The sequence below is a fragment of the Epinephelus fuscoguttatus genome, linkage group LG2 (assembly GCF_011397635.1).
Source record: "Epinephelus fuscoguttatus linkage group LG2, E.fuscoguttatus.final_Chr_v1".
NCBI classification, from domain to species: domain Eukaryota; kingdom Metazoa; phylum Chordata; class Actinopteri; order Perciformes; family Serranidae; genus Epinephelus; species Epinephelus fuscoguttatus.
The window spans coordinates 32467121-32481824 of record NC_064753.1 but is presented as its reverse complement, the minus strand read 5'-3'; the positions used below and the strand labels follow the sequence as shown (position 1 = coordinate 32481824).

Here is a 14704-nt window from a genome sequence, read left to right as displayed (position 1 = left end):
TTTAATTGCCTGTGTGTGTTTGAAAAAGTGCTCAAATAAGCTTGTCTTGCCTTCATGTGCTGCCCTGTGCACAGTGTCACAGTGTCACACATCATCAGGCCACCAGAGGGTCGATGAGACTCTGCAGATCTTCCACTCGGTTTCACTTCAGCTCAGAAAAGTTTGCCTGCAGTTTGGCAGTGGGCGGAGACCTTCCTCTCCACTTTGACCAATAAGCGGAACTCGTCAGTGATGGAAGGTCGGTTGCAGAAGTGTGCAGGGTCCGGTGATAAACTGGGTGTCAATTAGAGGAGAACTTTCACCGGTGAGCAGCTGCAGTCAGCACAAGGTGACTCAACAAGGAGGAGACTAAATATGTCTTTTTAAAAATCAGATTGCATGAGTTTTCCGCATGTTTGTTGACTTTAATTGAACTTAATTGGTGATCTCGGTGGTGTGGCTGCATGATTAACACCTTTAACTAAATGTGAGCTCTTGTGCTGTTTCATTAGAGTCGTGCCTTTGGCTTGCTGAGAGGAGAGACGATGGAGTGGCGCCAGCAGACCAGTGTCAGCTGTGCAGACGCGTTCAACGAGGCTCAACGCTGGATTGAGGTACACAGTTCAATTTCATCCCTGCTTTATTTCTTTATTTGTCTTAGAGCCTATTTGTGCTCCTCTTCACTCACTCCTGTGCAAACAGCCATGAAGATTTGGCCAGGCAGTCAGTTAACCCCTGGTGGAGACAGGAAATGTTTTAGACAGTGAGACAGTGGCAGACATCTCAGCCATGAAATAACCACTTGTGCATTGTTTGTATATTGGGACTTTAGCTCACTTTAAAACACTTGGTGCTCTCGTGTTTTAAATGACTCTGACTCAGCGCTCATAAAGTCAAATTTACAGACTAATCTGTGTGTTGAAATGCAAAAAATACCCTGATAAGACCCAGGTAAGCCACCTGACGCAGAGAGCTCAGTGTGAGAATTGTGTGTGGTTGCACAGATAAAAAATGATTTGACTGCAGGAGCCTCAGAGGGGAATGCACATGGAGGGAAGGCAGATAATTAGGTAATGCTGTTTGTTCTTTAGTGCCCGTCCACAGAGATGTGGTGTAGGCAGGTCTTTGCCATGCGCACATTGTGGAGGATGTGGTTTTATAGCAGTGCATTTTCTAGGTTGTTACAGGCTGCTCCTGTCCAAACACTGTTGGAGTTGTAATCCTTAAATCATAACCAATGAATACAACTTGTAGACTGTGGGCACTGAGTGTTGACCAACTCTAAATGGGACCATTAATGTCAATTGTGTCTGAGAGGATCATTATGAGAATTCTGTCCAGAGCGCTCTTGGCAGTAAGCCCATGCCAATTTTACCCATCTATTTCCCTGCACTGATGGATGAAAGGATGGATGAGCAGAGATGTGTGTGTGTGTGTGTGTGGGAGACAGGAGGAGAGCAAAGCACGCTGCTTTTAAGGAAATGGTATTGTAAATGGTGTCATAATCGCTCCCTCGTGCTAAACAACATTGGGAATGTGTGAGCACTAATATTCAGTGTTACAGATTGCAGGATAATACGCTTCCATGTATTCAAGTGTCCAGAAATTGTTGCTGTTTGTCATTAGCACAGTACCAGCGGCAATTACGCCTAACTGTTTTTTGCTCAGTACCTACTGAACTCCAGAAGAAACAAGGATGGATTGGCCTCTTCTACATTATGTAAACAGGCCATTTAGACTGTGGTGAAACAGGAGCAGGTGTTGCGTGTGGAAGTGTGGTTTTAATTTCTTAAAAGCCCAAGATAACATCTTCAGATGTCTTGTTTTATTCAATTAACAATCCGAAATCCAAAGATATTCAGTTTTCTTTTAAATATGACACAGAAAAGCTTCATATCCTCACATTATGATGCTAGAGCCATGAGCAGAATATGAGACAGTGGGCCTCTGGGCACAGATATGCAAAAAGGCCCCACCACCTCTCTTACATAGGAGCGAGCCACAGACTTTGTGGTGGTTTTTGCGTCTCTTTGTGGTAATTTTGTGGCTCTTCAAGTTGGTTTTGTGCTGGATTGGGGTTTTTTTGTGTCTATTGTTAGTCTTTTGTGTCTCTTTGTGCTAATTTCTCATCTTATTTTGGTTGTTTTGTGTCTCTTTGAGGTTATTTTGTGTCTCTGAGTTGATTTTGTGCCTGATTGGTTTTTTCGTGCCTCTTTGTAGTCGGTTTGTATCTTGTTGTGGTAATTTTGTGTATTTCTGGAGTTCATTTTGGTTTATGTCTCTTTGTGGTGAATTTTTGTTTGTTTGTGGTAATTTGTGTCTCTTTTGGTTGGTTTTGTGCTGGATTGTTTTTTTTTTTTGTCTTTTTGTGTCTCTCTGTGGTAATTTTGTCTATCTTTGAGTCAATTTTGTTCCCGTTTTGGTTGTTTTTTGTCTCTTTTGTGGAAATTCTGTCTGTCTTTGAGTTGATTTTGGGCCTGATTGGGCTTTTTTGTGTCTGTTTGTAGTCTGTTTGTGGTAATTTTGTGTGTTTTTGAATTCATTTTACATCTGTTTTGGTTGTTTTTTTGTCTCTTTGTAGTAATTTTTCATCTCTTTTTTTGGCTGTTTTGTGTCTCTTTTGTGGTCATTTTGTCTGTCTTTGTGTTGATTTTGCGCCTGAAAGGACTTCTTTGTAGTCTGTATGTGTCTCTTTGTGGTTATCGTTCATCTTTTTCTGGCTGTTTTGTGTCTGTTTGTGGTAATTTTGTGTGTCTTTGTGTTGATTTTGTGCCTGATTGGGCTTTTTTGTGTCTGTTTGTGGTAATTTTTTGGCTGTTGGGTGCTTCTGTGGTAAGTTTTTATCTCTTGAGTTAATTTTGTATCTGTTTTGTGTCTGTTTGTAGTCATTTTGTGTCTCTTACTGGTTGCTGCTTGTGAAGTTGTGTGACTCTTTGCAGGTGAAGGCCAGGGGGCCCCTGACACTATGGGCCCCTGTGCCTGGTAGGCTGGCAAAGTAATCCATCCATGGATGGAACTAAAAAACGTTTTTTTGTTAAAAAGATAAGATCATCATTCCATTTTTTAAACTAGAAAAGCACTCGGAGAGCGCAGACCTCCGCCAAGCAGCTTGGATTTCCGGCCATTTTATTATTTTATCCACTTCACTTCAACCGATCCCCACCAAAATTTTATCATCAGTTCCTTGTCCCATTATCAACCTTTCCTGAAAATGTCATCAAAATCCCTTCAGAACTTTTTGAGTTATTTTGCAGACAAACAAACAGACCAACGCCGGAAAACATGACCTCCTTGGTGGAGGTAAAAATACTTGCAGCTGTAAATGTGACATTATTCTATAGGCGATATGATCGTACTGGATCACACACAGATTCAGTGATGATGCCTTTAACAAATGAGGCTTTATAGAGAGTTTGGAAGTCACACTTAAGAGCACATGGTTGAAATCCATTGTATCTGTGGTTTCATAGGGGCAGTTATTTATTGAAATCACCAATTAAAGTTCTGGTGCTGTAGAACAGACAGTATCTTGACCACATGATTGTGTTTTATTGTGTTAACCTGGCACTGCATTGTCTGTCTGATTCCACAGAGAAGCCTCCGCTCCGTGCCCGCTGCCCAGTTCTACCAGAAATGAATTGTGATTGTGGATTCCTGGGGGGACTAATTAGTGAGAAGAATAGCCTTTTGGGGCCCTCTGTTAGTTATGGAGCCGAACCTTAATAGCCCCATTTTTATGTCCTCATTACAAAGCCCTCTTTGCCTTGTGCTTGCCTCTGCCATGTAAAATCATTTAGGTTATGTTGTATTCTTTGTTCTGATCAAAAGCATATTTGCTATTTTTTTGTAGAATGCTTGTCCATATACATTATTCTTTTATAGCCCGCTTTTTGGCTCGGTAGATTTTCTGTGATTATTTGTACAGAGCTTTGCTTGTGTGGAGTAGTTGGAAGATTTTTCAGCTTAATCTTAACAGCACCACGCTCACTTAATACACTTTATTTTACTGTCGAGAACAACTCCAGAAACTTGGGAATGCTTGCACTGTGGACTAAAAAATTACTTTAATTAACTTCAACCAGGACCTTGTTTTTCTAATTCTTGCCATACCTTTTTTCCTAACAGCCACTGAACAGCTTTATGTGTATTTTACCAGGAGTGTATAAAAGACCAGCTCGTTTCTCAACAGTTGTACCAAACAGTTTAATTAAAATACGTTTAACGCTGTAGAAAAACCACACTGGAGTTTATGAACTGAGTTGCTTTAAATCTAATTTTCATGGTTTTGTTTTTTCTCCAGTTCAGTACTGCTATATACTATGGCACAAGTACTTATGTCCACACTAAAGTGCTGTTAGGGACATACTGGAGCAGGTGTTAGGTATAGCAGGGCAGGATTTTTGAGAGTGATGTCAATATTTAAGACTTTAACAAATCTGATAGATTGTCCATATTCTTTTTTCTCCTGAGAAATATATAGCATAAACATTTTGATAATGTAACCTCATTGTTTTGTTTTTTTTTGTTTTTTTTTTTTGGTAAGAGTTGTGATGATACCTACAGAGATGGATATTTTACACTACAATAAATTTGTCAGCAGTGGGTCCCTCAGAAATTTTTCGTAAGGGTGGACGCCTGGGGCTTCAGAAAACCCTAGGGTGGCACACCAAAAGCTAAAGCCGTGACTGAATTTAAGTAATTCGGTTATGCTGAAGAAGTATATAGACGAGTTGAAAACTATGTCAAAAAGAAGAGTTAAAGGAATGGCACACTGTTATGCTTTGGTTTCTCATTTTACAGTTAAATATTGACAATTATTTGATGTACGTAGACCAATATTGGCACAGTTAACACTGTGAGTTCCAGAACAGTACTGTTTTTAGGTGTTAGGTGATTAATTGTTCTTCTTCCGTCTGTCCTTTACAAAGACAAATACGCAGCTTTAATTTAATAATAATACACTGGATTTATATACCGCTTCTTTGGATGCTCCAACACGCTTTACAGAGAACAAGAACAACAAAACAAAACAAGAATGAAATGATCCATAAGAAGGGAAACGATGCACAGAGGGAGAAGAAGAACACAGTTTTTAGAGGTTGTAGGCAGTTTTAAAGAGGTGTGTTTGTGTTTTGAGGGATTTTTTGAAGGTGGAGAGGGAGGAGGAGTCTCTGATGTATTTAGGGAGAGAGTTCCAGAGGGTGAGAGCAGCAATGGAGAAGACCCTGCCCCCCCAGGTGTGGTGGTTAGTCCTGGTAGGGGGACAGGACGTTGGCATCAGCAGACCTGAGAGCGTGGGAGGGAGTGTGCTAGCGGAGGAGCTCAGACAGGTAGGGGGGTCGCCAGGTGGTGGAGGGTTATAGGTGATGAGGAGTTTGAAGTGGATTGCTGGGGGATGGGGAGCTAGTGGAGGTTATGAAGGATGGGGTTGCGGTGGTGGTCATGGGTGCGAGAGTGTGTGAGAAGACGAGCAGCTGAATTCTGGATATATTGTAGTTTCTTGAGAGTTTTGGATGATGAACTGTAGAGGAGACTATTGCAGTAGTCCAGTCTGGTAGTGATGAATGCATGAATGAGAGTCTCTGCAGCTGAAAATGAGAGGGACGAACATATTCAGGTTATATTTGAAGGAGTACATTGATTGGAAAGGACAAAACCTTTACTGGGAACAAGTCTTGTTAAGTTTAGGAGAGACTTGTGGGTACCCATAGAGCCCATTTTCATTCAGATATCTTGAGATGAGAGTTCAAGAGACCCCTTTAAAAATGGCAATGCCTGTTGTTCCCTCGCAAAAATGTGTCCTCAGTTTTGAGTGTTATTTAGCCGTTTTCCTGATGAGCTATGGTGACATGGTTGGTACCAAAGGCTGCCTTAGGCTGTCTAGTTTCACAAGATACCACTACCATCACGCTAGCTCAAAAATGAGCACAACACAGCCTCTGAAAGACAGTAATGGTGGACAAAGTCTGACAATTGTTCCTAAAAACATATCTTTGGCATTTCTGTATTTCTTGACTGTCGTGTATGCCAATACCATGCTAAGAGATGTAATGCTAATACGAAAAGCTAATATCGGTCAATATTTCAGGCTCTAGTAAAGGATATTTTTGATGTTAATTGCTGTTTGTATTTACATGCCCATTCACTGAAATGTCAGTGGATTATTTCTAACCATACCGGTGTTTTTCAGGAAGTGACCGGAAAATCGTTTGGTTGCAACGACTTCCGTGCGGCCTTAGAGAATGGAGTCCTGCTTTGCGAGTGAGTAATGATGCACCGACCTTTTTATGATGTCACATTTTAATTTCAGATGATTAAATTCAAGGTAAATGACCATGCACACCTCTGGTTAGAGTGTAGTCAGGATAATTTGCTGTCTTAGTTCCAGCAGCAGCAGCAGCCCTGGACCCACTTTAGAAGATCCTAAGATCATCTTACATTAACATACTTTCAACTTAAGGTACATGCGGAAAAAAAGCACAGGCCAGTCACCAGACCTTCAGATAAGATTATTTTTTCTTCTACACAAACGTTCCCTCCAAAGCACACTCCAAATAACTACTGACTCTTATAACATCAGCTTGTGGCTACAGAAGCTCAATGAGGCCAACAAATAAGGCATTGTGGAAGCAAGTCTAGGCTGGCAGGTTAGCCCTGACGTCTGATGATGGAAGTTAGCTGAAAGCTCTTGTTTTTTGTCTAAGATGCAATCAGACTGGTTCATAAGCAAGTTTTTGTTGCATTTTTTTCTTAATGTAATTTCTTTGTTGGAAGTTGAAATCAATGTTAATTAGCTCAGCCCTATTTAGCTTCTGTTGTGAAATGGGACCCTGATGATTCAGTATATATTTGTTCTCAAATATGTGCAACATAAAGCTGTAATATTTGTATAATGCTGATTATTTCCCCCCTCCTTTATAGCTTGATCAACCAGTTGAAACCTGGTATCATTAAGAGAGTAAACAGGCTTTCTACTCCCATTGCTGGCCTGGTGAGTATTAGATTTTAGCGCTCTGACTGTGTGTGTTTATGTGTGTGACAGGCAGCCTGGCTGTGTAGCACAGGCGACATGGTGTCGAGCAAGAAAATAAGAAGGCACCTGCTAGCCAGGAAGTTTGACACATTGTGTGGTTTCCTGTTTAAGGCACTGCGAGACAGTGTTGCTGCAGTCTGAATGATCCTGAAACTGCATTTCAGTGCAACAACCCAGCTGCTCAAAGTTTGTTTTATATATATTTTTTTTAGTCTGCATAAATATAAATGCAGATTTGTATTTTGGCTCCAGGCTGTGTTTCGATGACTTTATACAAGTATAATTGCCAAAACTGCCCAAAGCAAGGGCAGGGAAAATCAGTTACAACTTCCCATCAGGGGCCAATAGATAGACAAACAAGCATTCCACTACTGAGCTGTGAAGGTGGTGATGGTGGGGTGTGAGACGCAGATGCAGCAGAGAATCAGCACTTAACATCCTGAAGGACCACACTTGTGGTTTTGCATGTTTTAACTCAAATTAATTAGACTTTACATTACTGCTGACATTTTCCATAACATGGCTGTCTATTGATGTTTTTAAACCCCCAAGTAGCCATTTAAAGAAGTACATTCATTTAAACTCCTTAACTGACATTGGTAATTAATCACAGTAAACATGTAGCTTCCTTTTTATTTACGGTAGATTTATTTTCTTTACAAGGTTATCTGAACTCAGAATATATGTAATAAAACAATGTACATATTGGAAAATGTAATTAATCATTAGGGATATCCTTATTTTAATAATGGTGTGTGTATCGGGTGTATCAATTCAGATACTCCTAAGATTTTGACTGCAGCTTCCTAGGTAGTGTTGTCGTTTGGGATCAGATGTAGTGGATGAAATGGTCTCAATTTAGGCGACTCAAGCCAGGCTCAAACTACAGGACTTTGGGCAGATTTATCCCAGATTTACCCCTCTTGACAGTCAGAGGCAAAATCAGGTCTGGGACCTTGGTCAGCACTGATGTTCGGGCCAGATTGTCTGGTAATGTGACAGGTTTACAGATGCAGTCTTAAATCTCCTAAACTGCTCGCAGGCTCATCGGGGCTGCCCTGATCTGACTGATTATGGTTACGATTTCATCAGTACAGAGCAGCTGACGGTGTTGCCAAACACAAGTAAACATTCTAGCCCTGAGGCTCATGTTAGCTAGCATACTACTGTTGATGGATAAAACTGAAAAATTAAAATCTCACCTCCAGTTCTTGCTGAACAACAGACAACCATGTTGACTGCATCTCCCCAACTGGTTTCTCATCAAGAGTTGTTTAGCCTTCTGCTTTTGTTTGTCGCACTACATCGGTCTTGGTCACATGAGGTGGTGCATTCATGCACCTTCTGGCAGGATAATTTTAATAATATCCTGTAGTGTGTGAGGCACCATTATTTTCAAGTCTTGCTGTGTGTTCATGTTTGAGATTAGAGAGAAGAATGTCTGAAGTTTCTCCTTTGTGCCTGATGCAACTTGATTTTTAAAACTGATTTAGGATTTAGAGGCTGTTCTCCCATATAGTCCTTTTAAAACAAACTGAACTCAGTCCTCTCTCCGTTCACACTATATATATTGACGCAGTTATTTTTTTACTTTGACGTGGCACTGCAGTGCGGATATGAAGCCCCTCACTTCCAGATAAACTTAAAATTGGAGGAAACCCTTCATGTTTCTGTGCTGTAGACTGTTGCCGTTTGATGTATTCTACATTCCACATCTGGAGACGTGCAGTATCTTCCGTGGACCAAACTACTCCTCGTCCTGCGGCCTTGCAAGCGTTACAAGCCGACATGGTTTTGTCTGTGTTTTCAGGCGTCCCAGTGCAATAGCATATGATCTGGAGGGCTAAATACAATGGCTAAGAGCGTAATGCTGTCGTGTTTCTGTGTCCTAAAGTTTCTTAAAGGTAAACTTATTTTGTAATATGGTGTTTTTATTAGAGACTGTTTAACCAACCCTTCTAACCTCACCGCAATGTTTTGCTGCTGCTACTTTTAGATACCCAATGAAACCAAAAAACCATGTGAGGTTGGTGGTGGCATTTAGCCAGCTCACCTGTCCTCATTTGATGCTAAACCACACCAACAACCTCCTCTGACTCTCTACCAGTTTTCTACCTGCTCTCATTTTGCTGTCTCTGTAATTTTGCTCTCCAGGATAATGTGAATGTATTCCTGAAAGCCTGTGGGAAACTGGGACTGAACGTGTCTCAGCTGTTTCATCCCGGAGACCTGCAGGACCTCTCCACTCGCGCAAACCTCAGGTACAGTTGTCATACTGAAGCAGTGTCATGTCAGGTTAAGTGTATGTGTACAGCTTTCCAAAGCTGCATGAGCTCATGGCAGCACAGAGGAGAACACTTTTGCTTCTGAAGGTCAGCTAACATGAGTAATGTGACAGTGTCTGCTCATTTCTAAAGCTTGCTGTATCAGCTGTGTTGAGCACATTTAACACTGAGGTATTTTTATAGTAATACCTGTGCTGATAAAGGTTTACAGTTTGAGTCTCACAGCTGCTTTGCATTCCTAAAGGTATGAGCTTTGCCTGATGACAAGCTACTGCTTTATAAGAGATGATAGCCTGTCTAAATTCTGATAAGTACTTTATTAGTAGAGCATTCAAATGAGAAGGCTTAAGAGATGTCACTTTCTTTTTTCCCCTAGCAGCTCTTGTCTTGTTTACAGTGCAAGTGATGTAACTATATGAGCAGCATTAGGAGCATCTCTCCTCTATAGAGATATTTATTTCATTTTTTCCTTTCGTTTCAGGCGAGATGAAAGCAACAGAAGACTCAAAAATGTAAGTTTAACCAGAATTGTGCTGTTTCAATTTTATAACACTACCACTGAATTTACCTACCATAAAACTTCAATTAAAAGAATAGTCCTAATTAAACACCCAGTCCCTTCTACTAGCCTGGTGTGGCTACATATTTTGGCAAATAAAGGCCTGTCTCAGTTTGACGCCAGGTCTGGTTGCCAAGCAGTTTATTTTTACAGAAGTTCTTTGGATGTATAAAACCGTCTTTTTGGCTACCCACTTGAGCTAACATTAGTTAGCTGTTTAGATCACATATACAAATATAAATGTTTAAACTACTGTCAATATAGAGATGCTACATATTGTTAGCTTGGTTAGAGTCTCCATAATTTCAATCATTCAGTTCATTTTACTGAAACCATGAGGAACATAGAATGATTCAGAGACAACTCTCCACTGCTGAAGGGGCCATAAAGTCAAAATTATGTGTCCAATTTTTAGTTATTCATATTTCTTTAGTCCATAAAGGTCCTCAGATGAAAAGAATTAAGAGTTTTTCGTAAAAATTAATGTAAGTTGTGAGTATAGTTTAATCAGGATGTCGAGTGCAATAATCCTCAGGCGCTGTAACTCTCTATTTCTGATGCGCTGTCTTCTTGGAGCTAGATAAATGAATGATTTATTATTAATATGTTGTTGATATATTACCTGAAGCCTAATTTCTATTCAAGTAATATTCATATTGGTTTAAATTAGGGTTGGGGGGAAAACAGCATAGTATCGCAATATTATTTTTGTGTGGCAATATTGTATCGTCACACAGTGCCAAGTATCGATTTTTTTTATTATAGAAATCATTAATTTTAAAAATGCAAATTAAACTTAAGGTGGCCTACTAGAATAATAGAATAATTTGCTTTTTCAGTTCACTAGATACATTTTTGCTGCTGCAAAAAAATAGCTGAGGTGAGAGGAACAGACTGAAAACTTTATCTTATTAGATAAAACAGATTGTAAAGTTTACCTTGGGGGACATAATTTATAGCTGAAAAAAGGTAATAAATTGCTATATATTACAATATATTTTATTGCAATACTCAGCATATTGCAACATATTTAAAATCACCATAATATTGTATCGTGATAATAAGCCTCTGGTGAGTCCCACCCCAAGTTTAAATAAACCCCATGTTTGCTGAGCAACAGTTCTGTGTAAAATGAATTAAAGGCCTGTCCCAAATATCAGCCCGTTGAGTTCAGTGATGTAAGCAAATAATAGCCTGGGCTATAAATTGAAGGTTTATGGTATAAATGAGATGGTAAGTAGTCAACATCCTGTTTATCAACCCAGACACCACTAGCTTAAGCACACAGGTTCCAGCTCCTGATGCTGCCAGCATGAAGAATCAGGGTGATGACGGTCAAGAGGGTTGTTTTGATTTATTAAGTTTCAGGCTGATCCCCAAAAACCTGGCATTAAACCCAGATAGTCTGCACTAAAATGTAGACTTATATTTCATCACCGTGCCTTTTAAACTGTATCTGTAGTCTTGTCTCTCCTGCACAAGCATGTGTGTTTTATATGTGTGGAACGTGTGAGTGCTGTACGTGTGCACGCTTGTGTGCACTGCTGGTATTTTACATGTTTCCTAAGCTTATGAGGTTGTTTGGTTATCTGGGAAACCTCATTTGAGTCGCACAATAGCCGACAACTCGGACCCAGTAATGAGGCTGTTTGTCAGAGCACTCTTTCTTTTGAAATGGGTGTAGCATTTTTCTTTGAATTAACCAATTAGGGTCAATTTGGGGCCATTGAAATCCATGTTTCCATGTAGGTTTCCGAGCACATAGACAAATAATTGAAGCTAGGTTGTTTCTAACAGTAAATTTTAATGCTGAGCCTCACTGTTTTTACATACAGCAGTGATGCAATGGAGAATAATGTTGACATGAACTGTTGCACCCTAAACATTCAGATTAAGTGAGAATTGGTTGCTTTATTTGGAGGGATGTTTTATAAGCCTGTTTTATTGTTACAGTTTCTAAAGCTAATCCAATATAAGTCATGTTCTGTGAAAGTGTCTGCCAGAATCATAGACTGTAAAAATGATGGATGTAGCCACTGTAATGTCACCCCTTCTTTTGCGGACTCTAATTTTGAAGCCTTGAGTTTGGCATTTTGGCCGTCGCCATCTTGGGATTTTGTTTTGGAGCCAGAAGCGACTATATTTGGATGAGCGGTTGGAGCTGTGGAGGAGCGAGAGGTGGATCTGACTCAGACTGTAGCAATGCCTCGCAGACAGCTTGACACTCAAGCAGCCCCGCCTTTAATTTTGTGTAAGTTTAAGCCTTAATAAAATGGAAACAGTTAAGATTAACCTCGTGAATGTTAAAGAGACCAAAAATGTTTTTTGTACCAGGATGTAAACATGTTAATTTTTTCTGTAAAGTTGGGCATATTAACATGTGGTACCATGGGCATTTACTCTAGCCTCTTTTACACTGCCTCTTTAAGGTGGGAATTAAACGCAGTTATGCCACATCGTCATTCTGTATAAAAGGTACAGTCACAGAATGGGGGGGACAGAGTTGTCTCACCTTTAAGCCCACATTGGAGGTAGTAACAGCTCTAAAACGATGTCTGTATAAACAGGAACCTGGGAAGAGGTCATCATGGGTGGCATGAGTGTGACAATGTGTTAGGTGTGTAATCCACCGTGGGAGATTTAAAATGTAGCTGTTAGCAGCTAACTCAAAGAAGAACAGCGGCAAAAAAATGTCTGAATTGGGAGCTCCTTACCTTCCGATCAGAGGACAAGATCAGCTGCCATGCAACAGTCCATAAATGATTGTTATTGCCATGTTATGCCATTGGTATTGTTTATAAAGCGCTGTCAATGCATATGTTGTATGTCGCACAGAGGCTGACACTGTTGTGGTGCATGTCACGCCTGTCACGTCTCTCTGTGTAGAAAGGGTTTCTGTTTTGGAGCCGAACTCAAATGACCATTCAGTGAACTGTACTTTTTGGCAGTACTATATTGGCTTCATTTGGCCGCACAGCACTGATGTGGATTAGGCCCATTGTTGATGGGACATGATGAGTAATTTAAGGGTTCTTGAATAATTTACAATAAATAAAATCATACGTGGCTGAAAACACCATTAAAACGGATCAAGCCATGATGAGCTGTTATGTGCAGTGTAATAATTTCCTTGGCATGAGGTAGGTGGCAGGCTATAAGAGAATAATGAACACATCCTGTCTATGTGCTAAAGACTTGCACGTGCACTTAATGCTTGTTGACTCTCAGGTTGTAGAAATGAGGGAAAACTGAAAACAACGTTGGCTTAAATGATTCAAACTGGCTCTGATAGCTGAAAGCATTTCCTTTTTTTGCTCCAGCGTATTACAGTGGCTCTCTGTACATCATTTGTGCTGCAAAATGTGGAAAGCAAACCTTTTGTAAAGTTATATTGATACTAAAATGATTTCTAGAACTCCGATATAATGTCTGTATTCAGTGAATGTCTCCAGTTGACCAGTAAGGAAGCCACTACAGACACTGATCAAGCATTATAGGGAATCCATGCAGAGGCATTTATTATCACTCAAAGTCCTCATCTTCTTCATCTAACTAGCATTGTGCCATAAAATATTTATTAAATTATTCATAACTCTCAAGGTCCTACTTTTTTATTCCTATCTGCCGACTGCTCTGTGATGACTTTGTTAAGATACAGATATAGAAATTCTGACACGTAGTCTAGTGGATAATCCCTTTGCAACACAGGCTGCTGCTCTGCCAGGGAGAAAGGCCGTCTGTCAAAAAAAAAAAAGAGAGAGAGAGAGAGAAATTCCTTGCCTCAAGGCAAATGAAGAATAAATCATGTCCAGAACGCGTTGCTTGCTGAAATAATAAAACACTAAATGCCAGGGAGAGGTCCATATTTCACAGGCCTTTACTCACTGTCTTTACTAATGCCTGTCAGGTGTGTGTGTCTCACTATCAGCAGCGCTTGGCACCATGGAGAGTGTTTAAAGCTGTCTTATGAAGGGCATCATGCTGCGCTATAGAAAGGGAAAAACAAATTCCCTAGATGTCTTATTTTGGCAGACTTGGTTTTATGTAATTTTTAGCCATGTTAGCAGCATCCAATGCCTTCTCATCTAGCACCATCCTCATGTGCCCAAATCTGCAAATACCAGGAAAAGAAATAACATTAGTGCTGATTAGCTAATATTGGCATGCTAACACTTAAATAAGATGGTGACCATGAAATCTGATTGACATCATCATGTTAGCATTGTTGTTTTTATCATGCTGGCATTAACATTTAGCCTAAAACATTGTATGTCAGTGTTGTCACAGCGCTGGAGTTTCTAAATTTAATGCACTACCTTGAAAAATATATTCATTCGATAGCATTTTTAATACCACAGAAAAACGACATGACATTGAGAACATTTTTTTTTTCCTTATGAAAAGATGAATATAACAAAGCTATAACATGACAACACTGACCTTTCTTGGGTAGAGCAGAGAACAGCACAGAGACAAAGAGCACAGCTGGTATCAGTGTATCGATACAGGAGAAAATGAACATTGAAACAGTTTCAAATATTCAGAATTCATATGCATTGATAAATCTATATTTAACACTACTGTACATATACAGTTATACTGTATGTATTATCCCTTTAACAGCATCTTTGTTTTCTTATGTTTTGGTTTCTAAAAACAAGTTTCTGAAATGTAGCACCCCTCAGCAGTTTCTCTTTGGTCTTTCACAGCGTATCCTCTTCTCTGATTCAACTGAAAACATAACGTTGTCAGGCACAGATTGACATGCATCTGTCAAACCTGCTATGAGACGGGAGGAGCTACAGAGTGGCAGCTTTTGACTTTGACTTTTGGAAAATCAAGGTCTTG

The 14704-nt window shown here is 39.9% G+C and overlaps 1 protein-coding gene across 8 annotated transcripts in view; it reads left to right on the top strand.

Annotated features, from left to right (window-relative positions):
- Positions 1 to 214: 214 nt before the first annotated feature.
- The window catches only part of lmo7b (LIM domain 7b), a 45170-nt gene continuing 30680 nt past the window's right edge, over positions 215 to 14704 (top strand). For 2 of the 8 annotated variants that reach the window (XM_049598212.1, XM_049598188.1), the window contains exons 1-5: positions 4579 to 5309; positions 6170 to 6240; positions 6901 to 6970; positions 9167 to 9273; positions 9779 to 9809. In XM_049598212.1, coding sequence (XP_049454169.1) covers positions 5154 to 5309; positions 6170 to 6240; positions 6901 to 6970; positions 9167 to 9273; positions 9779 to 9809 — 435 coding nt within the window. In that variant the 5' untranslated portion in view covers positions 4579 to 5153. Of the gene's footprint in view, positions 329 to 491; positions 594 to 4575; positions 5310 to 6169; positions 6241 to 6900; positions 6971 to 9166; positions 9274 to 9778; positions 9810 to 14704 lie in introns of those variants that run through there. The other 6 variants (XM_049598239.1, XM_049598247.1, XM_049598222.1 and 3 more) reach the window with 6 other exon arrangements.